Source organism: Rhinichthys klamathensis, unplaced genomic scaffold (genome assembly GCF_029890125.1).
Source record: "Rhinichthys klamathensis goyatoka isolate OS25496 unplaced genomic scaffold, OSU_Roscu_1.1 h1tg000021l_1, whole genome shotgun sequence".
Lineage (NCBI taxonomy): Eukaryota > Metazoa > Chordata > Actinopteri > Cypriniformes > Leuciscidae > Rhinichthys > Rhinichthys klamathensis.
The window spans coordinates 802,207-827,770 of record NW_026606572.1 but is presented as its reverse complement, the minus strand read 5'-3'; the positions used below and the strand labels follow the sequence as shown (position 1 = coordinate 827,770).

General features: G+C 38.3%; 1 protein-coding gene across 1 annotated transcript in view; it reads right to left on the bottom strand.

Moving 5' to 3' along the window:
- The window catches only part of fstl1b (follistatin-like 1b), a 48,061-nt gene that overhangs the window by 15,125 nt on the left and 7,372 nt on the right, over positions 1–25,564 (bottom strand). The window contains exons 3-4 of the mRNA XM_056240887.1: positions 2,950–3,051; positions 1,520–1,649 (exon numbers count right to left, since the gene is read on the bottom strand). Of these exons, the coding sequence (XP_056096862.1) occupies positions 1,520–1,649; positions 2,950–3,051 (232 nt within the window). The remainder of the gene's footprint in view (positions 1–1,519; positions 1,650–2,949; positions 3,052–25,564) is intronic.

Sequence of the window (25,564 nt, the reverse complement as noted above, 5' to 3'; positions counted from 1 at the left end):
GGATGAAGCTTATCCTCTATTCTTACTATAAGCAGGATCCCAGCGTTCCCATGATGTCTTTCCTGGGTAAACAATATCCCAAACAACTTTTAATGAGATTTTGTTTACCACATCTTTTACTATGTTAATAAACACAGACTGTTCAAAATGCATACACAATATTTCTAGCCACTAGCTCTGGTTATTAATTTATTACAAGTATGTTAAGAAATCAATACATGTATTCAGCAACGATGCCTTACATTTTATAAAAGTGACAGAAATCTTTTACAAAGAAAAACATCATTACTATTTCAAACAAATTCAGTTCTTTTGAATCCTAAAAAAAAATATTAGTTTCCACAAAAATATGAAGCAGCACAACTGTTTTCAACATTGATGATAATAAGAAAACTACCACTTTGACGCTTCGAACAGTTCATAAAGAGATCGTAAAACTACTCCATAGGAATTGAGCGGTTTAGTCCACATTTTCTGAAGAGACATGATTATTATATATGATGAACAGATTGAATTTAGGCATTTATTTTATTGAACTTCTGCAAAAACCAATGAGGTTCAAACACGCTGCGTAACAGGAGAATGAACCTCATTGGTTCTCACACATCAAGTGAACAGTTGAGCTTCCGTTTACCACAACTGATGTGTGAGTTGATGAATGTTTATGTGAATAAAAGCCTGAATTCAATCTGTTCATCATATAAAGCGATCAAGTCTCTTCAGAAAAATTGTACTAAACCACTCAATTCATATTGATTAGTTTTACGATCTCTTTATGAACCTTTTGAAACGTCAAAATGGTAGTTGCGTAGCTGTCAATGGAGGGCTTGATTACGTTCCCGGTCTATTTTTATCCTCAGTTCTGTTTGATCAGTTTTCCTGTCTTCTTTAGTTGCTTGTGTTTGCTCCCTATGATCATTCCTGTGGATTTTCTTGTGGATATTCTGAATAAAAACCTGTTTTTCTTTGAGTTCATTTTCATCATGCGATTACTAACAGCAACCAAGCGTCACAGTCGTCACTTTTTTTTTTTTTTTATTATGTTTGTTCATTGATTGTGAATTTTGTATACTAAGGGCCAAATTTACTAAACAGGGAAAATCACCATTAGAGCGCAATTCCAAAAAAGTGCCGATGCGTGTGATCTTTTCACTACGTGTCTTTAGTAAATCCCGACAGTAGTTTTTTAACACCAAAGGAGGGTTTGCGCCGGATCAAGCTGTTAATAGATCTGGCCCTAAGTGTTGATATCTGTGCTTGCATGTTTCACAAATTGTACTAAAACTCTCCTAATGATGATAACTACATTGGGGCTTAATTGTTTATTAAAGGTCATATTGTATCTTTATTATAATGTGTAATTTTATAGTACAATCTTAGTTTAGAATTGACTGTTAAATCCCTGCAAAATCACAGGGAATGTAATTTCCGGTCAATATCACCCTTCAATTCATTCCTAATCAGCCTATATGCCTGTGGTTCATTCCTATTCTCCTGCATGTTGGTCTCCTCCACACACCTTTGCAGTGTCCTTCATGGGCCACTTGGATCTTGAGTCCAGTAAGACAGGCGTCACGGTGCAGTTCGCAGTGGTTACGGTACGTTTTTCCATTACTGCCACACACTGAGCGCTTATGAGGTTTGCATTGCTGCAGGAGAAAAACACAACAATTTAAACTATCACAACTGCCTATGTCTCAAGCAAGAAAAACAAATGAAAGAAGCAAAGGCACTACAGGGTGAATGTCATTTGAGATATATTCAATATTTTTGCTGTATAATCTAAGTAGACACATAAATGGTTTATGTAGCCTACATTATGCATGACCCCAGTCCCACACACACACTGCTGTTATTGTATAAAAGTGTTCATTCAGGATATTGCTCTGAACAATTTTGACTTAAAGTCTAACAATAAAGTGCCAGCAACCCAGACCAATATAGTATGGTGGAAAAACTTCAGGGAAGTGAAAAGTTTCAAAAGTGAACAGGTTTCATCCCTTATAAAAAAAAAAGTGTGCTTGTATTATATTGAATGTGTACTTCAAATCTTTATATTGCTCTATAAAACTGTACTTGCAGATAACGTAATATGAATTAAATAAACTTAAAGAGAGGACACTTTTATGACTGTTTCTTAACACACTTTTTTAAAAGCACACTTTGTGATGATGTAAAGTTAAAAAACGCATTTTAAATCGTCATGGTTTAATAATCTTTTGTTGTGCTTTAAAAAAGTACACTTATTTTGATGTGTCTGACTAACATACTAAAAGCACATGTAAAGTACTTGATTATAATGTTAACTGTAGTGTGCTATTCGCTATTACACTTAAAGTTAATATATTTTAAATGCACCAAATTTAAAGAATATTTTTGTTTGCCATAAATGCTTGTCAGTATATTTGGCAGTATACTTTAATCATATTTACCATACAATAGATGTAATTATGAAATTATATATAAAGATGTACCGAAGTCCTTAGGTGGGTCAAAAAAACACTCTAAAATTCTGCATAATTGCATTTAATCTAAATTTAAACTATAACACATTTTCATTTAATTGCAATTAACATTATTAACAATAATCATTACATTCGGGTCACAATTAAGTATGCGTATATTATTTGTGCAATAAGTGGTCTTTTTTTTTTGCAAACTTGTACTTTTTTGTTTTCAGTGTTCTCAAAATCACGGAAAAAACAACAACAATAGATCATTATAAAAACTTGGAATTTTCAAAACCTGGAACAGTCACAGAACTTACTAAAAAGTCATACAAAATTTTCTAGTTTTACTCAGATCTAAATATTTCATCAGCTAGAAATTGCTTTTCTGCAATCTCTATAAAATGTTTAAAAATCCTCATCCAGTCATCCAAGGAAATATAAAGGTCAAGGAAATGCATTGGTCAAATCCCTGCATATTTCCTATAGAAGGTTTTCTTACCTCAATGCACAGACAGCTGGGGTCTCCTTTCTCGTTCACGGCACACTCTCTTCCAGCGCCACAGAACACATTCGCACACACCTTTGATTTGCTCTGAGCCTCCTGCCGACAAACACACAGAAATAAACAACATTAATAAAACAGACACACAGCTGCAAAACTCTGATTAGGTACTGCCCTTACAAAAAATAACTTTATTCAAGTCTGCTATCAGTACACTTCTTTTAAACTCAAAATAAGAAAGTATACTATGAGTCGATTTTTATGTACTTCTCAGAAATATACTTTATGTCCTTTTCGGAAAACATACTTAAAATTGCACAAGAAAGTTTAAGTATATTTGCCCTATGTACTCAATATTTTGATCGAGATATACTTAAAAGTATAATTTAGTATTCAAAGTATACTTGGCTGTAATTTTGTTTCTTCTTTGGATTGAACAGCCTTTTAAATACTTTTTTCACATAGTTGTACTGTCTTATAAACTTACATTGTTTGAAAATATAGATTTTTAAAGAAAACAGAGATGTTCCTTATTCTGAGTATGTGAATTTTTGAGTTGCCCACTGGTAGTGTAAGAATTTACTTCAAATCTACTAAAAGTTAGTTCAAGTATACAAATTAATACATAAATAGTAGTATATTTAGTGCAAAAATAATATATAAATAGTAAACTGTAAGTATGGTTAAGTTCACTTAAAGAAATCTTACAAGTATACTTGTAGTATAAAACTACTAAACTAGTAGTTTACTGAGAGTACACTTCAAAGTGTACTTTCACAAACAAACAAAAAAATGTGTTACAATGATTTGACTAATAAACTATAAGTATACCTATAAGTTCATTTGTAGTATTGCAGTACAACTGAAAAACAGTTCTAAACTAGTTGTGTACTCAAAGTTTACTACTGTTACACTTAATGTACACCTAAACGTATACTACACTAAAAAGTGGGCCAATTTGGTCCCAAGTAGTATTGAAACAGTACACTTATACACAAGTATACTTCAAGTACATTGATATTAGTACACTTACTACATAACGTATACTTAAAAAATATACTTGAACTTTACTTTAGTATACTTAAAATGAACTTTTTGTTTTTTTGTAAGGGTGGGCAGAAACAAAGTAAGTTTGTGCACATACAGACTCTCACCACCAGAGGGCGGCTGAAAAGGCATCTGCTGCAAAAGCACTATTTCGTATTTTTAAATGTCGGATTCTGGAATTATTCAGTTGACATTTAAACCCCACATTTAGCATGCATAACGCTCACTTCTCACAAACGACTGTTTGTGAAGGTTGTTTTGTGGTTTGACATCTCTATTCGAATAGCTCATGAAACCAGGGCGGACTAAAAAAACTCTCGAAACAGAAACTAGCGTGGGCTACAGGACCACAAATTCACTTTTACCACAAACATAGACAAACACACTTGCTCTTTCTCTCTCACACACAGTGTTTCCTCTGGGGACAGAAGATTGATAACTATCTCTTAAAATGACCGGACTCTCTCCACTTTAAACACTCGGGAGAGCCTCCTGCCACCAGTTTCCCTGACAACTAGCGGTTCTCCTTGAAAACTAGGACAACCTTTCTATAACGTGTGTCCCACAAGGCACAGATGCATTAAAAATATAACAGCGGTCGTGTCCGGTATAGACATGCAGGGTGTTAGTAAGGATGAATCAATCGCTCTGTAATATTGCCTACCAATTTAGGCCTACTCTTGTTTAAGTTTTATCCGTTTATAACACTTGTATATACCTTTAAATAAATAAATACATTTTAATAATAATAGCCTACTTTTGAAATAAAGCTAAGTATATTGGTATAGAGACTTATTGACTTACTTACTCTTACGTGTATATGCTCCATGTTGACTGTATTATTTTCATTTTTGGGTGAACTATCCCTTTAAATCATGTAAATCACAATAGCCTATATAAAATAAAAGTATCTGGTAAATTAAATTTTAATTTCTATTTTAATTTCTTTTTAATTTCTTATTAAATACAAATGTGAACATAAAAATGATATAAAATTTGTACAAATATAAATTAGAAAATAAGCATGATATTTAACATGCCAACAGATTAACAGATGGAGGGGATTGTTTCTCTTTCAAATAGATGCTGTTCTTTTGAAATTTCTATTAATAAAATGATCCTGAAAAATGTATCAGTTTCCACAAATATATTAAGCAACTCTTTCCAACATTTATAACAACAATATTAGTGTTTTCACTGTATTTCTGATCAAGTACATGCATTAAAAAAATCTTGCTGACCCCCATACTTTTGAATGGTAGGGTTAAATCATCATTATCCACAAAACATTGAATACAAAGAAGACCTCAAGGTCCATCAAAAGTGATCTACTCTCTTCTACCAGCAGATGGAGCAATGACATCAGGTTTGTGGGCCGTTCACACGGAACGTGTTTTTTCGTTTAAAACTATGGACAAAGCACAATGAAATGGTTTCAGCATGTTTCTTAAACGTTTAACTCAACACTCCTAAAAACGCAACAATACGCAAGAACACGTCCTGTAGGATAAAGTTCAAGTGCATGTTTAAAAATAGACACTAAATTCATGTAGATTAGACAGCGCTGGGGTTTTTACACTGCGCTCTTTTTTAGTTCCACTTAACTTTCTCTCTGATTTATGTGTAAGGTCAGTGAATGTGCCTCACGTCTGAAAAATTCAGACCAACTCCCTTTTTTTACTCTTTCTTTTTTTTGTGTATGTGTGTGTTCCTCTAATATCCCCCTGCTATCCAGGACCCCAGACTCCACACCACAGCAAAGTCATGTGAACAGAGAGCTAGCCAATCACGTGCTGCCAAGTTGAGCCTGGAGTAACGATTTAGGAGTTTCCTGAAATACCCCTCCTGCTTTCCCAAGCCTACATAGAGTCCAACCATAATCAAATGCAGCCTGTGTGTGTATGCGTGTGTGTGTTCAAAAAGGGTGTCGTCACATCTGAAATCTTGCCTGTTCTTTCCTTTCCTATGAACCATGATTGCTGGTTCCACCCTGGACTTACTACACACTTACAAACACACACAAACACACACATGGACAGACCCTTCCCCCCTTCCAGCTCATGCGTGAGTCATACAATGTAAGCAAACTTTCCAGAGTGAGATTTTCTATCCCAAGGCCTGCATTCTTAGAGGGATTTGGCCAGTGCTGTTCTAAAATAGATCAACAATCATTTCTATTCACCATTTGCTCCGATTGAGGTCATCAGAGGACATGCCGACACAACGCTGCCGTATTAAAAGTTTATGGGATATTCACTTGAGAGAGTTTTGTCCTGACAATAGAGGAAGATACAATTGCGGACCAGCGGTAACAGAGGTACATTAAAGGAGAGAGAAGAAAACCCAAGCCTCATGCATAAATGAATCTCTTTCTCTACAGGGAAGCTACACTGACATTTAAACGAATGAACATTCTAACGTACTTTAGCTAAATCAAATCAAAAAGCATGTTTCCATGACAACCAGGCAGGGGGGCTTGAAGAGAGCTATACAACTTACTGTAGGAGAGAGTAAATGAGAGATGGGCTACAAGATGGCTGAAGCTGAACTATGACCTCCAAGACTTCATTGCACACATGATGCTCTCAGACTCTTAAACAATCGTGTTGTTATCATCTCTCTCTCTCTCTCTCTCTCTCTCTCTCTCTCTCTCTCTCTCTCTCTCTCTCTCTCTCTCTCTCTCTCTCTCTCTCTCTCTCTCTCTCTCTCTCTCTCTCTCTCTCTCTCTCTCTCTCTCTCTCTCTCTCTCTCTCTCTCTCTCAGCTGTTTCCTTTATTGGCCGTATTAATGTTGTTAAATTACTGTACAAATATACACATCTGAGCCTAATTCAATTTTTGTCTTGTTTTCCATACAGTAAAAATATCTCAAATAAATTTACCTAAGAAGAAAAAGTGTGCAAGATAATAAGGGTTTTCAGAGAATATACACTAACGATTAAAATGTTTTGTCATACGTTCATTTTAATAAATGTATATATGTATTTTTCTTTTAACAAGGATACATTCAAATTAATCAGAAGTAAGAGTAAAAACATTTAGAACGTTATAAAAGATTTCTACTTCAAATAAATGCTTTTCTTTTATACTTTCTATTTATCAAAGAATACTGAAAAAATGTACGGTTTCCGCTAATTAAAGTGCCCCTATATGCTGTTTTAAAGGTTCCTAATTTTGTTTTGGAAGTCTCCTACAATAGGTTTACATGCAGTAAAGGTCAAAAAGCATAAACATTTAGGCCTACTCATAATATACATTGCAGCATCACCTCTTTTCTCACAGTGTCTGAAACAGTTTGATAAAAGATCCGGTCCCTCCAAACCCCTCCTTTCCGAGAATCTACTCTGCTCTGATTGGTCAGATGGCCCAGACTGTTGTGATTGGTCTGCTGCTTACAGCACGTGTTGGAAACGAAACGGCCATTTACCATATCTGAATTTTATCTTCGGAGCTTCCTCAGCGCCTGATAGGCCTACACCGTGATACGAACAGTAAAAATGGCGTCGGTTTTACAGTGTCAATTCAAGCCCAAGCCCAAATCCTTTTGAAATGCATGACAATTGGATTCACAGCGCTGAAAACAGCGTCTTCTACAACTACAGTGTTTGAGTGTCAAAGTAGACATTTGTATGTAAAAGGAAGTTGCTGACGACTCATTTCAGCAGTTCAGAATCAATTATATTTTTAAGACAATAACTTTATTTGTCGTGCTCTTTGAAATTTAAAGCTTTGCAGACCTAAAACATTCACATAAAGCTATATTACACACTGCATGAAATGTGATATTCAAAAAAGCATAATAGAGGCACTTTAATCAGCACAACTGTTTTCAGCATTGAATGTTTTGTGAGCAGGTAAAAATTTAAAAAAGTTATTTTAAATTGAAATAATATTTCACAATATTAGTTTTACTGTATTTTTGGTCAAACAAACTGTTTTTCAAAAACATATTCCAAAAAATTCTTACCAACCCCCAAAGGTAGTATTGGTATATCTTGAACTGTTAATTATTCTTTCCAAATTGGCGAATGGCTACTTCTTGTTTTCTTGAATTCTAAACCTCACTACATTTTATTAGATTTATGCTAATAAATATTTTTTTTAACGATTAACAAAAAAAATTCTTCACGAATTTACATTTTTTGGGGGCAGAAACAAACTTAATATATCTAAAACAATCTTCCTAATGTTCAAAAATAAATGTAGGAAAGTTTAGGTATTTTTACAGGAAAACAAAGAATGACAAAAATACCAACTAAAAAGTAGTTGAGGAATGTTTTTTTTTTTTTTTTTTTTGCAGTGTAAATTCAATCAGCCTCAAGTGTCAAGAGTTGTGGTTGAAATGGTCACAGATCACTAGATCAGTGGGAAAAGAGGCTTTCCCTCCAAGCACATCTGAACAGTGTTGCTGTTGTTTACCCAGAGGGCTGTTCTGGCAGGCCGAGGGGCCGGTGGGATTGCCAAGGAGAGGGATATACAGCGAAGACAGAGAGCAAACATTCCTGGTGCAGAAAAGTCGAGGAATGTGGGGTTTTGTCTGGCTCTGGAATCATGACCACAAAGAAATGTGACCTTCCTTTCAACTGTATCCCATACGCTATAGCTAACTCATGCACTATTACAGTCCTATATCAAAAAAGGTCATAATACTGATGTAGTGAGAGCTAAAAATGCAAATCAGTTCACATTAAGTACATCCGCAGCTAAATTAAAATAATATGAAATCAATCTCCTCGATACTTATAATGACACTAATCTCTCTGCCCTTCTGACTCAATGGTTTTAACATTGGTAGAGACATTTCATCTAACTGTATACGAGTAAGTATGTGTGTATGCCGGTCCCTTCAAATGCAACACACACACACACGCTACACAAATCCTAAAATAGTATTACATCAGCCTGACCACTAGACAGTCTCAACTCAGAGGTTGGTCAGTGGCTGTTAACCAAAGGTTTTCAGTGGTATAATTTAAGTTTGATATAGTGAAAAAAAAAATGTCATGTGGGTTTCAAAGCAACTGCAGTCAGTTCCCATTTAACTGCAGTATATACAACTGTACGAGGAGGCAGTCGTTGTATTGGTAAGTGTACATGATGCTTTGCATATAGTTGAACTCTGCTCAACTCTTCCTCATTGTAAACCGTCTGTGCTGCTAATGTCACCGGAAAACGCAAACTCTCATGATTGATGGTATATGTGAACGTCTATGGGTATATGGGAAATGTGGGTGACATGAGCGGGAGAGAACAGCTGAAATCTGTGAAAGTGTGGAGAAGACAGTCACAAGATAATAGAAAAGTGGAACAAGCAGGAAAGAGGCGAAAAACAGTATCTTGGGAGGAAAGAGAGCTCCAATTAAATGGCAATGCCTGAGAGGAAGAGTCTTCAGCTTCACACTTCACCCTTATAATGTCCACATATAAAAAATACAATACTTCTCATACGAACATATTTCATTATATCTGTCCAAATTTAATGGATTTTTTTTTTGTCCTCAGAAGCTAAATCATTTAAACTCTAAATGAATTTTTGAATGATAAGTTAGTGGGATTCCAGAGGTAGAAATCCAACTGAAAAATCCCAAAGAGAATTTTTTTGGCAAGATTGTGAAACCCTTTAAAAACTTCCCGAGCTCTGAGGTTGTGAAGTGATTGTATATGCCTCTGTAGAAGCAGCAACTCTACTTCATTTTTAATAGCCACATTCCTGATCAAGTACTACACTACCCAAATTCTTGAAGCAAAATCCACCAATCAAGAAGTCAATGTTACCATGGAAACAGGAATAATGGCCACAGCCGCGAGTTATTGCAGGCTATAGCTGAGCTAGATATACCTACATAACATTAAAGACAACTCACCCCCAAATATAAATCTGTCATCATTCACTCACCCTCATGTCACTCCACACTGACAGCTGAGGTTTCTTTCCACCGTGAAACACAAAAAGGAAAAATTCTGAAGAATGTTACAGTGACCATAGTCTGTCAAGCTCCAACAATTACCCAAAATGCCATTTCTGTCAGGACCACTATCATCAAATATGAATGACAATTAGTATATAGTTTGGATTGGTGGTATGGTTCTGTTCTGGGCGAGAACTCCCTGTGCATCCGTGCAGCCTAGCATGGATAAGAGCAGCAATAACCCCCCTTAGGGTAAACAGAACAGAACCAACAAGAATGTATTGCAGATATCATTAATTTCAATATTTTAATGTACAACATAATTAGAGAATTTAGTCTGATTCAAAGGGAATCAGAATGCCAAATCCTGACTGGGGGAGAGGAGAAGCTGGGGATGGAGGAGGGTAATTAGCTCCTGAGAAACGCGATAGCTGTTGATAATACTAAAGGACCGTATATGTATACAGTGATAGGTGGCGTATTCCTATAGGTAGACGTGGATCAGCTGAGAGTCAGCTGATGCGAGCTTGACCAACGTGACCTGCCAGAACTGACGCTACACTTGATAAAGATATCATAAAATTGGTTCATCCAACTTGAGTACTGTTTTTTTCTGGTTTAAAGTTGCAATTGAATTTCTTCCATATTGTGACGAGCACCCAGGTAAAACGGATTATGGGAAAACACAAAAATTTAAGGCGGGGACTTGGTTCTATCTATCAGTTGTTGATTGGACGGAGGCAGACATGAAAGTGAGCTTGCAGACGATTGAAAGAAAGATGCGGTTTAAGCAGACTGAAAGACTGGAAAAGTCTGACATTTCACTGGAAGGATCTGTGTCATGATATTTTGATTAAACATTTAAAAAGGCCAAATTATGCCCATATTTGATCTACTAGAAAAGGTTTTCATGCTTGAATGTTTAGAAAAAACATTATTTTCACATATTTTACATTGTTCCAGCTCCTCTCTTCCCAGTCTGTAAGTGGGTGCTTTTCTTATTTGTGTATCTTCGTTCCCCTTCCTTATGTCTTAGCTCCACCCTCCATTAGGATGCGAGGGAAGGATACACCTGTGAATCCTCCTCACTCATGAGTCCTCAGGTAGCTTCCTCGATCCTAATTCATTGCCTTCTCGCGATGCAATTAGTCCTTCAAGATGGCTGGAAATAGACCGGTTTCTGGGTCATGGGCTGGAGGACGGAGGAGCGAGGAAACGAAGAACCATCAATTTTACTATTGAGAAGCACCTAGTAATGCTCCGTTTAGTTCCTATTTATATGAAGCCCCTCCTTCTTAAAAGTGCAATGTGCTCTGATTGGTTGACTGGACCAGTGTGTTGGGATTGGCCAACCGATTCAAGCGTGTTTTGGAAATGTCATACACCTTACCATAACCGCGAGTTGTTCAACAAACAATTTACGCAACCCAATCTTTTTTCTGTGTACCTTGGGCGGGAATTAGTCAAATGAGGAATATTGTGACATGTACATTCCCAGAAGAAAACGCAAGACTATAATCGAGGCGTTTCAGGGAGTTCAGAAACAGTGCGCACTGATATAGAGAAAAACTCCCTTTGAAGTTTGTGATTTGTAACTCAGCAGGTAATTTTATATACTCAACAGCAACACTATATACTCAAGAATTTTAAAATTGTAAAAAATCATATTAGGTCCTCTTTAAAAAAATGAATCATGCATGAATAAATCTGTGACGATGTTCGGCTGGATTGCCCTTGAGTGTCACTAGAGGGCGTACCCCTGCACTGCCTTCCCTGGGACTGATCACGCACACACCCTGAACTGATTTCGCACACACCTGTTTCCACTGATCACCCTCACACCTGCATCTAGTTCCACACGCAGCTCCACACACATTTATACCTCACTGTCACTATCACTCTTTGCTAAGTCTTGTATGAATGTATTATTCACTGTTGTGTACATCTCCTAGCGTTTCTTAGTCTGTTCTCCGAGCGTCTGTTATCCTACCTGTGTTTGCTACCCTTGCCTGTCTGACATTAAACTTACGCTGCATTTGGATCCCTCTGAGTCTGGTGATTTCATGACAGAAGACCAAGCCAAAACCAGATCCAGCAGCATGTCAGCCTTGAATGTCTCCCAGTCAGCCGCCGTACACCAGGATCAACTGGATCAACTCACCTCGTCGTTGGAGAAGTTGGCCAAGATGGTTCGCGGTCTTCATGTCTCTACACCGGGACCAACGCAGACTCAACCCTTCTCCACAGTTGTTAGCCCAGAACCGATCCCAATATCACAGCGATCTCACACAGCGATTCCGAGCACGGATACGGGAGCTGTGATAATGTGACTTCGTCAGGATGATCGATCTCTCGAGTGGTATGTGGCAGAGTTCTATGAACTTTCTCAGCACACGTCGATGAGCAACGTTTTTCTAACATTCTTGTTCCGCGGAGGGTTATCTGAACCGCTTCGTTCATTGATGCCCAACCCAGAGCCTCACAGCACCTTAAGGCGGTATATTCACACGGCTCTTCTACTGAGTGGTTCGGCTCTCATTATGGGTGAGTTAGAGGAGCTTGCCCCACTGGTCCCGTCCAGCCCTGCCGAGCCAGCACGTCACATCAGCCCTGACGAGCCTGCACCTAGCGACAGCCCAGCCGAGCCCGCGCTCCACGTCAGCCCTGACAAACCCGAGCTTCGCGTCAGCCTTGACGAACCTGAGTTTAACGTCTCCCTTGACGAACCTGAGCTTCACGTCAGCCTAGACGAACCAGAGCTTCCTGTCTACCTAGACGAGCCTGGGCTTCACGTCAGCCATGACAAGTCTGAGTTTCATGTCTGCCTAGCTGAACCAGAGCCTGCTACCAAACTGCCAGAGCCGCCTGCAGCCGAACCTCCGAAACCCCTAGTGAAGCCTGCAGCCGAACCAACGAAAGCCTCCAGTTCCAGCCTATGTCCCCGTAGGTTTTCCCAAGTATTTTTTGGAGGGGGGCAGTAGGGGCCACGAAGGGACCATGAGGGGCGCGCCACCGTGGTCTCCTGAGGGGTCGTCTCTGCCGTGGCCTCCCGTGAGGTCTTCACACCTAGGGAAGCCTGAGGGAGCTCCACCCTGGCCTTCGCCTTATCCTGCTCCGTCCTGGTCACTGGCCCAGTCTGGTCCGCCCATGCTCTGAGGCCCAGGCCCGCCTCGGCTACCTCCTGGTCCCGTTCCCCTGCACGGGCCTGGCCCTCCGTCCCTCCCCCGGGATCGTCTTCGCTCTGCCCCCCGCCTGGATCTTCTTTGGATCGTCTGGAAGCCGCTCCTTAAAGGGGGGGGTTATGTGACGATGTTCGGCTGGATTGCCCTTGAGTGTCACTAGAGGGCGTACCCCTGCACTGCCTTCCCTGGGACTGATCACGCACACACCCTGAAATGATTTCGCACACACCTGTTTCCACTGATCACCCTCACACCTGCATCTGGTTCCACACGCAGCTCCACACACATTTATACCTCACTGTCACTATCACTCTTTGCTTAGTCTTGTATGAATGTATTATTCACTGTTGTGTACATCTCCTAGCGTTTCTTAGTCTGTTCTCTGAGCGTCTGTTATCCTGCCTGTGTTTGCTACCCTTGCCTGTCTGAGATTAAACTTACGATGCATTTGGATCCCTCTGAGTCTGGTGGTTTCATGACAAAATCATTCAGAATAAGATCCATAACATGCATTTATATAACAGGTGAATTTTCATTTACTCAAATTTGCATTGGTTTAGTTGGTTCATAGAATGCTGAAAGATTTAACGGACACATGTGAAGAATATGAACAGGAAAAATGCTTCCATAACCAAGGCAGCTGTCCTTGTCTAGTCCACTGAGATATGTTTGTCACATCTCCGTCATCTGTTCTCATTTGTTCCTGGACCTTGTGTAGGAACAATACACTGCACCTTAAAACACCCCTCTTTAATAATAGTCAAAGAAGATAGACTGAAGATAACAGTCGGACATTTTCTCTTACTATAAAAGCAGAATCTCACTGAAAGAGTCTCACAAGGTTTCAATCTTTAATTTAATTTATTCTTTCCTTTTATTCCTTCTCTACCTGTTTTCTTCTCTTTCTTTATCACACCTTGTGCCTATTGAATTTCATAAATTAGACTTCCAAGAACAGAGCATTGTGCAGTGCTGACTACATGTGTATAGAGGGCAAATGCCAGACTCTCAGCAGAGAATAAAAGAAATTGCAGAATGAATAGGGTGAGAGAATGACAACAGGAGAAGGAATATTAGTTCCAGGGTAAGAATTAATGGGTGCATGCCGAGAACAGTGATTGATAGATTGAGGGAAGACTAAACTCAGGGCTGCAGGTAGACTGACTTCAGGATGGAAGGAGGAAAATATAGATGTCAGCTTTTTATTTCTCCCCTCGATATTTTCCCCCATCATAGAGTCTGTCCTCCATGCTGAATCTCTATCCACACGCATAAAAAGCACATTTAAGGACTCTCTCACTGCACAAACCGATTTAAAGAGAGTGTAACTATATGGCTTTATAATGAAGATCATCATCACTGCAGAGAGAATCATTACCTCCTCGTCTCTCCACAAAAATGACTAAACATCACACTTCCCTTCACACTGTTGCCCACACATGCAGTTTAAAAATCTTTTTCAATAAACATTTATATAAAAACATTATAAAATATTTTATATTCAAATCGAAAACATTTGTGATAATATTTGACAATTACTGTTTTATTGTACTTTTGATCAAATAAATGCAGCCTTGCTGAGCAGAAGAGTTAACTTACCATTAGCAGGTTTTTAATGTTGTTCTTTTTCAGTTTTACAATGTGAGCCATAAGTGACATTTAAATTGCATCTAATTCTGGCATGTGTTCAGGTTTATGTGATTCTTCCACATTATTGTACTTACTTAATGACATCTGAGTAACTAGCTGTAACATTATTCAGTTACCAATAACTAAACCATTAGGTTTCCAGTGACAGCTTATAGACAGCTATACCAAATATTGCAGTAATTGTAGTATTTAATATTTCACTTGTAAATCTAACATTATATTTTACATTTCAATGTACATATAAACTGTAGCCTGTGGTGCTTTGCTAAATTAACATAATTGACGTAAGAGCACAAACATTAAGGGAGCACACCATGTGTGAGTCATTTCACTCGTGAAAATGTACTTGTAAGTTGAATCTTTAATTACTGAAAAAGCTGCATATAATCATACGGCTCCAACAGCAAACATGACTGATGTTTACAGATGAATTAACTGGAACCAGGAAATATGCTGTCCAGACTGCATTAAAAATAGGTGCATTTCAACAGAAAACCTGCATCAGAGAACAAAAACATCCTCATACACATTTAGTCCACAGGCCTCCAATGATGCCACTTATCTAACAGCTTTCACGGTCTTTGCTTTTAAAAGCAAAGTTGTTTGAAACACAAAAGGCATGCGGTTGTCGGTTTTCCTTTCAGCACAGCAGTAAGAGACTGGAGAACTGAGTGTGTGTTGGAGTAGCAAAGGGGGAGAACAGAACAGTCCGAAAACAAAGAGCTACAGCAGATACTACTGGTAAAACATGATGCAGGGCTCTCAAGTTTTGAAGACAGGCTAGAGTGACGTTTGACCCCAACGTGTGTGGGGGGTTGGACTCCTTTATCTAATGGGCCTACCCTTTTCGCCACCCTCTCTGGGCCAGCATCCTCTAACCTGGCCTTTTTAGGGGGCTTTCCTCTCAGGGCGAATGAGAGGATGCTTAATTGCTTTTTACCTGACATCTTTGAAAGACAGATGCAATGATTAATGCATCCATGGCCAGGATATAATTATAAAATATGACATGATTTTAAAAGTCAACTATAACATCAACTATGCAATACACTTTAATTTATTTAGTGCTAGTAAAATTATTAAGCCTATTTGGAGAGAGAGATGTTTATAATGTGATAATATGTCAGTCATCGTGTGATAAGGAAAATATGACTAGGCCTAGACTACTTGTTCTGAGCAGGTGTTGTCAGTGAACAGGCTGTAAAACTGTTGGCTAAGTTACAGACACTCATGAAAAACTGATACTAATTATCTGGGAATCATTCTCTAACAGCAGTCAAGTTGTCATTGTTTGTGTCAAACAAGTTGTGAATTTGTTGTAACATTAAAACAGGAGATCATGACTTACTCTGTGCTCAAAGTGATGCTCGAAGCTCCAGTGCTTTCCTCTGTGGGCAAACGAAACTTTCGGAGATGTTGTAGCAGAATAACGTGAACAATTCCATGATATGCTTTTTTGTCATTGGTTGTTGCGTTAAATCTTACCCAGATACAATCGTGTTCTTTTCTGATTGGCTATTGTGAAGCCCCTTTCTTTTTTTTTGATTGGCCAGGCTCGACTAAAAACTGCAGGGGAGACGTGCTTGATTCCTGCCGGTTCCCAATTTTGGCGCAATCCATTTGGCGTAGGGTGTCGTGATGATTTGTAAGCAACAATGGGCGTCGGAATGCAAGAATCGATCGTTTCATGTGTCATAGTAGACGACAACCAACGTCCTGCGTCCTCACAATGTCCCGACAGAAAGACTAGCATGTTTAACTTTTTTTCCGGTCCTCCATGACGGGTTCCGTCACATCTGTGACGTTGACCAATAGGAACACAGAAGCTCTTCTGTAAACAGCTTTCAAACATGGCGAAACGAAAGAGAGATGATTGTATTGGTGCTGCTAGGTGGAATTATGCATTGGAGGAAAAGTTCGTGGAGCTATGAATCAATACTTATGCCTTTATGATGTTTCCTCGCGGGACTACAGAGTGAAAAAAGATAAATGCTGACGAACGATATAGCGAAGGCACTTTAACCTGGTGAGTACTGGAATTAGCATTAGGCTAGTAGCCTACAACTATTGTTTTTTACACTCTTGTGAAGTTAGTCGCTAGTTCCGCCTTCTTGATGACATCACGCTCGTGATGGTGACGGTTAAAGACTGTTAGCAATGATTGGTCGGGAAGCAACGAGTAGTCTCACATGTTTCTTGTCCATGACAACAATTTGGGAGTCAAAATCACATAATCTGACACAGTGACTATCGTAACAGACAAAAATATTGTGTCTGAACCCAGCATAGGGCATGACTGTGAAAACCCCCTTTTGGAACTAGCTAGCTAGACTTTTAGTCATCATGAAGAAGCAATTGCATTTTATTTTGTTCTAATGTGCTGGAGAGAGAATATAAAATCAGTGACACCACAACAATAAACTGTCATGGAAAAAGACTCTCTGAAATTCAAATAACAGCATTAGAGTCGCTTCATAAACGATGTGTAAGAGTTTGTAATCAGAATTTCGGTCAATCCAGAAGTAAAATGACAGATTATTTGACAGAAATGAGTCAGAAAACTGAACACAGCTCTTGAATATCCATTAAAGGAACGTCAAGTTTACTTGCTTCAAATGAAACTCCGAAAGTTTTTCAAAGATTTGATGCCAGCCACATGGAAAATTCAAGATACTGAATACCAAGATAAAAAGGAAACCCAGGAAACCATTTCCAGAGTCTATTGGGTTCAACTCATTGCCCCTGCTCGTTTAGCTAAAGGGTTCATTGTTTTCTGTGTATACTGATAGGTTGTGCTGATTAGAAAAGAGCTGTTTTCTCATAATAAAGTCAGCAGCTGTGTGAGCTTGATTAGACTCACAGATTGATGGAACCCAAAACCCCTGTCGATATGGGGAGGAAACCCCAAAGGAGTCTGTTTGTTTGTTTTTGAACATTATTTCTGAGTCAATTCTCCCAGAGTGAATGTCACCAGCCAGCGAAAACCTCCATTGATCTCCCTCCAGGAGCATCTATATCTCCATAACTCAAGCATAAATGTCACCCTGCGAGGAGACAGCAACACGCTGACTTCAGCTGTTCTGAATGCTGCTGGGCGTAACTGTAAATGTGTGAAAGCAGAGGATGTGCAGATGACATCAGGGGGAAAATCATTGTAATGATCGTAAAAACTTAGAATTTACAAGAGTACACACTGATCTAAGTATTACGAGACAGCATTAAATTTAACTACAACAGATGTTCGCTAGTCATCAAGGTATTTCATAGAAGTCAATGCAAATGTTTTTATTTTTTGTGGGTGTTCATACATCTATCTTCCAAATATCAAAAACAATATCATGAACATGTTTTTTGGAGGTTATTCCATTTGACACCTGAAAACCTGAACTAACCTTGCCATGTCATAAAAAATATCTCAATTACTGACCTTGACACACAGTTTTAAGGGGGAACTGTGGTCTTTTTTCTGTGATATAATTTGATGTTCTATGGATTTATTGACAACAACAAAATGGCTTCGGTTGTCAATAACCAAAATGGTTGGTTATGCCATTTTTTCTTCACAATTAAACATTTCAGCCCCACTAAAAGAGAATTTTAATTCAGAAATGGAAAACTCATTATAAAAGAGATGTATTCAAGCCATAGTCTGTATGAATGAGTTTTTTTAAGGATTTTTGAACAACTTAATCAAAAACAGTGGCATGCTATTGACCCTATGTATTTGACAACCCCAAGAGTCAGAGAATATAATTAAAATTTCTAGCTGAAGGCTAATTTTGTAAACATCATTAACTTTGTCCCTGGGACGCTAGATGACATATATTTGCATAAAGCACATTTATCTTACAATGCAAACAACCTGAGAGGATCATACATCAGCTCCTGAATTAGATGCACACACTGAAAAATACCTTTCACAGGCACACAATGCTTGTTTTAGAGGCTTGCATGGTGAATAGATGTTATCGACCACACAAACTGCTGTGGGAATGTGCCTCCACAATGACTAATCCCACTCGTGATTGCTAATGTGTCATTATACTCAATCAGGAGATCATGTTTTAAACCAATTGTGCCTGCAAGTCCACATAATACCATATTTTACCTTTGCTCTGGTAGATAAATGGTTGCATATGGTATAGGCTGGGAATTTGAACAGAGATTTTTCCTCATAATAATGCAAGTGTAGCAATCTTTCTCTAGACAAAGCCAAGCTTTGACTTTCTGACCTCCCCCCACACAGACACACTAAACCCGCGCATACAGTCCTGGTGCTGCTCACACATAGAGAGGAGCATGCTGGGAGACCGCGGACTGGAAATGAGCAGGGATGAGAGGATGTGGGGAAAAAGATAGCAACAGAGAATACAAACCACATCAAGGCCTCCGTCTAGCATCACTGTTAGCTTATTACGTTAGATGAAAGGCATGTCAAACAGCATCTATATAACTTTGGCAATCTAGCAAAGCCACGAATGAGCAAGAATTCAAGGCACTCAAATGCATAGCTGTGCACTACACTATCACATGGGCATGATAATAAGAAAGAGAGGTAAAAAGCGCTGGAGACACATGGCCATGATATCATGTTGTCTAGTCAAAAGAGGAAAAACTTATATGTATAATTATATTTTTATTATGTCTGCTTTTACCTGAAATTACAAGATCTATGGGTTACGAAATATGATTTTCACGAAAAAGTGGTTCCACATTAAGGGAATACTGAATTACTGGGATGAATACGTGAACAATTTATTTTTTCAAATAAACATATGATCACAAATGTGTTGTTTATACAATATATTGTCAAGAAATTATAATAAAGAAATGTATCTAAATTTTTCACATTTTCTATAAACTAGCCTAAAAGGCTTAATGCAGTGAAATTATTATTTTTAACATCTTATTTATCTCATTTCTATAATATAGAATTCATCATTGCAAACTAAACAGGTTCAAAAAATTATTTGTGCAAGTATCTATTAGATTGATGAATCTGGATCAGTTTCTGGCCACAATTTACTATATATATTTTTGTCTGCATGTCATGTTCAGGGCTCCACATCCAAATGTTGCATTATCAAGTAATAATTAAAAAACAAAGAAACAAAGAAAAAAAAGCATGTTTTCAAGCATCCCGAAATTCATGATGATGGAAGGAGTCATATTTTATGACATGTTTAATGCATATTGGAGTAGTTACAGAATAATTCAAGACAATTGAAGGTCCGTTTTATTTTTTCCTTTTAAATGGAAATTTGAATGCTAAAAAAAAATCAGTTTGGTTTGCCCTAAAACCTTGAGCATTCTGGGTACATATTTAATGTTTGATGTTTAAAAGATGATGTCAGAGCTAATGAGCACACGTCCTCTCTAAAGTATGCAATGGTATGATGTCCTTTTCTTTAGCTTCTCTTCCCTAATTAATTTGTCTTTTATTTTTCTCTCCACTTTTCTTTTCTATCGACATTCTTGCCAAACTCAGTTTGAATTTCCCACAGACAACAGCATTAGTTATTCCCAGACAATAGAAATGCTTTCTTAAGTGAGAGCAGTGAGGACAGAGAGGAATTCCTCTCTGCTAAATTCTCTCATGGGTCTCTCCATGGAGTCTGTCCTGTTTCAAACATCTCAGTTATATGGGTCAGAGAAGCTGTCACAAATATGCAGATGAAACTCCCAGTGCACTACAAAAGCTCTCAAACACACTGCATGCTTTCTGTTATGAATTTTAGTTATTATATTAATATAACTATAAAAAACTGACAGTCTGACATCAAAACTAGCTCATGATGTTATGGTCTCCCAATATATCCATCAGAGAAAAAGGGAATGCCGTCCCATCTGTGCATTCTTGCTCATTTTTCTCCTTTATTGGAAAGGAATGTCAGTGATGTCAGTCTATTCTAATGCATCACATTCCAGGTTCTATGGAGCTCTCAGTTAAAGGCGGCGCTGCATGAGGCCTCAGGAGTGTGCTCTCAATGACACACACACAAAGGAACAGAGTGTGTGAATGTGAGAGAGCTCTTAAATGTTCCAAAGAGCCACACCGATTCATCTGTAGCAGTGGGATAGAGACTAGATGAACTGCAAATGTGTTTTTGTGAGGGGGTGTGCACAGGACTCAAGAAAGATAACAGCATTATTTTCCCCATTTCAATTGTCTACAAAGACTAGGTAGACTTGGCTAAAAGGCTAAGCTGACAAAAAACGGATCAAAACACAGGTGAAGAAGCAGCAGAAACACGCACATGGAAAATAACGTAATCTGTGATCATCAATGCTAATGCAAATGCATACGACAAAATATCCTGGGGGCCATGACATTTTTGTGAAAGTGTTAAAAAATGTTGGCGCAGACTAAAAAAAAAAAAAAAAAAAACGCTGGCCGGGAAAGATTTAAATCTTATCTGGAAGATATTTACTTTTTATTAAATTAACAGTGTAGGCTATCTTAGATTAACAACTCTCATCATTTAATTGATTAATTGATCTCATCATTTCTGACCAGACTAAGATTTTATTATCTGCAAAACAAACCATGAACAGAGCCTGTTAAGCACCCCAGACTGAATTATTTACAAAAAATTTCATATATATATATATTTTTTTTTTTTGAGTAGTTCAATAAGTGCTATACCTTGCAAATCATGAGGCCTCACAAATGTCTATAACTAAATTAATCCAAAAAAAAAAAAATCTTATCGCTGAAGTGACACCATTTTAATGTCCATTCAGCAGTTTCCAAATCTGGTCTTGGCAATAGGATGGTGGATGGACGCCAGCACACTGGCAGCATGGGACAGTCTTTTCCCTATTTATTTCCTACATTTCAGCCGCTATAATTACATTCTCTTTCTTTTTCCCTCTTCCACTTCCTTTCAAGTGGTACCATCTCTCGCTGCACCTCAGTGAATCAATCCATTTTATTCCTCTCTGGTCTCTAGCCTTTTGTCTCATTTTGGCTGTCACTCAGGATTACAGCTAGTCTTCAGCTTTTGGTAAATCCCGCCAACTTCTCTCTTTCACCCAAGTTACTTTTCTCAATCTATCTCCCGCCTACCATCTGAATCTAGGCTCTGTTCCAGCCGCCCTGGCTTGTCTGCTGCGATTCTCTCTAAAGGGTCATGGACTAGGAGAGCTGGGTTAATGGCTGACATGTGTTTGGAGAAGGAAGTGTGCTTGTTTTCAGTCCCACATTCTTCGCAATGGCCTTGTTCTGTGTGCAAGGCACCACAATATGGTGAAGGACCTGTCTGCGGGTAGATGGATGTTGTATTCTCAATCAGAAATGGATACATACTGGTGTGTTTTCTCAGCTATCATTAGCTGTGTATTATGGCAAAGTAGGCAAAGGCGTTTTATTGTCCTGCGAGGCCCTGAAACACCAAACTCTTGTCCTCCACTAATGCAAGTCTACAGAATTCTACATTGTCATTAGCTATGTTTCCATCCACACGATTTTATCCGCATTAAGTGATATCGAATGAAAAATGCCTTATGGAAACAGTAAAATTCGAAGGAATTTCATGAATATCGACTCAAATGAACTACGATCGGTCTCATCGGATTTTATCTTGATCGATATACGGCTTATGCGATAAACGCGGATGGAAACGTTATTATGGTGGGATCCATTTTGCCTAGTAAAACTTTGTTCGCAAATGTTGGCTTGAATGTTGTGCAATTCGGTGAGAAAATGAATGGAAACACCTTAACATGTCTCAAATCAATTCGATATACCAATTTGATCGCAAAACAGCATGTGACGTCATTACGCACAGGTTTTTATCCGCTTTAAAGCCGTTTGATGGAAACACACTTTCACCAGCTTTATTCGCACAAAGTTTTTTACCGAACTTCAGATAATTCGATTGAAAAGTGGATGGAAACATGACTATTGATTGCACATAGTTAACCTACTTTTGTTGCACATACTGTATAACTCTCTGAATAGTTTAGCATGTTAATGGATATGGCAAATTTAATGTATTTGGTCTTGGCAGAATAGACCTGCTTATATCAGGAGTCCATATAAATAATACATTTATGCACAGAATTCACAGTGTATAATATGTGTACAGTGCAACAGCAAAGAGCTTTTTTACCTTTGAGACAAGTCAAGATACGATACCAAACAGGGCCACATGTTTGCGCATCAATATAACAGACTCACATGTGCTTATTGCACGACAGTATATCACTGCAATTGTCTTTATCGCATGCAATCCTCATCCATCATTTCACATAGCGACATTTCACATCAGAAACAATCACAGAATACGACAGAGCTCGTGTTTTAAAGCTAAACAATGAAATAATTCATTAAAAATGCAACGTGAGTCTCTATTCTCTTTGCCATCTCAGATGTAATCAGCCTGGTGTTCTTTACATAAGCGCTGTTTGAACGAATTCGCTTACTGGATCACTGAACTGAAAAAAATCATTATGTTGTGATTAGGTTCAGCTGTGTGTCATTAGCTTGTTAAGCTCCGCCTATATAAGCCCTGTGTTTTCACTTTTTCTTTGCAAATTCTTGTAAGTGTCACACACTGCATTTCTGAGCACTCTCTAGTTGTCAAAAACCTTTGTCATGGTTTTTGATCTTCTGTCTGGTTTTGTGTTTTTCTGCTCTGACGTCTTTTTGGATTATCTGCCCTGTGTTTTGACCTATTGCCTTATTTATGGATTACGATTCTGGATTGCCCCAATAATTTTAGCTGCATTTGGATCCTCAACCAATGTATAACTAGTTTATCCACGCAGCATTTTGATTGGTTGACTCCATGCAGTTTGACTTTTATTTCAACCACCATTTTTAAAAATGTGTTGCGGTGCGTGCAGTAAGAGTTGTTTGCTATTTGAATCAACAATGGAGTATAAAAAATACGACCAATGGGCCGACGACGAGATTCAGGCTTTATTGAACTTAAATTCAGAGGATTAAATCCAACGGGAACTGTAAAGTAGCGCGCAGTCCTTTTGTGGATAACCCAGAAAATACAATGGGCTAAATGTTTCTTTATTATGTCTTCCTTTACTCTCGTTGTCCCTGTATCACCTTGTGTACCAGTATCAGAATGAGCAGAACTAAATTTGTTGATTCCTTTTGTAATTTCCCTCATCACCTCATCCTTCCCACTGTCTGTTCCTCCCTCTCATTACAAGGCTCTTTCAAGCTCTGATGGCTACACAAAACAAGGCCATAAAACACCAGCACAAAGCCAGTGACAAGACACTGCACATTCATTGAGACATATGGGGGAGGGAAATGACGAAGGGAAACGAGTGAGAGAAAACAGATGGTAAACAATGCAAACTCTGATGAACGAGATACGAGACACTGATGAAGGAGATACGAGAGAGAAAAAAAGAAAAAGAGTGGAATCAAGATAAGAGTCAAAGCTTATCAAACATGAGATAACAGTGACGGAGATAGAGAAAAACTAAATAAAAACAGAAAAGAGTGGATATGTATGAAATGGGTTTGTTATGTTCATATGCAGCAGATGGTTTTCAGACAGAGTGTGAAATATAATACAGCTCAAAAGCAACACTGAGCAACACAACAAGGTTTGCATCAGCCCTGTTCTACACACCAAAGACTTCAGTGTCTGTACTAAAGTTCACTTTTATCATTCGGCTGTTCTTGTCAGTCAAAACCTTGTGAGCAGCACCTTGTCAACAGCATTTTTTTTTCTTTTCTTTTTTTCTATGCTGATTTTGAGGAATAATCTCCATATTGAATATAAGATATGTGTTAAACGGCACTATGAATACTATACTTTTATTAGTACCAATCTGATATCCAATTCTGTGGAAATCTGCCAACAAATCATTGCATTCAGATTCTGTGACGGCCTGCTAAAATGGAACAAAATGTTCTGAATTCACAATTTTCTACCGTGTTAAGAGAGCACACAACTTGTATTTAGTATTATTTCAGACGTTTCAATAAAAAATAAAAAATTCAAAGACAGATCATGCCTTAAAGGAGCTGTATGTAAGATTGTGGGAAAAACTGGTAATGCAATCACTTTCAAATTACTGTAGAGCGGTGCATCCCCTCCCCCTCCTCCCTGACTCGAGGTTGCCAGATCGGCTGCAGGATCCAGCAGGAACGTGTGTAGCTGCAGGTGGGGTAACTAGAGCAGAGCTGGCAACCCGGATGCCTCAACACTACTGACTTTGTGATTGGTAGATAGGTGGAGGGCAACGCATCAGACCAAAACACAACATGACAACATCAACATCAGTTGAGGGCTGCAACTTCACTTTTTAAATGACAATATCCTGGCCGGATTACTGTCGTCAGTGATATAAGTATTTGAAATGAACATGATTTCTTAATGTCTTGTGACATACCAGGGCCATTTTATGATTAATTGAAATACATTTCTTACATACAGCTCCTTTAAGCATCGGACGAGATTAGTCATAAAAAAGGTGAACATTTTAGACATTTAAGCTCTACATTTACATGCATTTAGCAGACACTTTTATCCAAAGTGACTTACAAAAGAGGAACTAAAACAATTTTTCAAAGAGCCAGTGTAATATACAATTCCAGGTTTATTAGACAACTGGATTAGGGAGCAGACTAGAAAATAGGAGAAATGCAGAATTGAATTTTTAGCTCTCTTGCCTGTGTCCTGTGAGTGTGTTTATATCCCCTTAATAAAAGACTGACCAGCTGTTTGTGGACACTAGACTCGCACCCTGAGGGAGAAAGAATTCCTTCTACCAAATCCTCATCGCAAGAGATTATTCATAACAGCTGTCACTATTGAAAGCATTAGTGAAGCTTATAAATACTGAC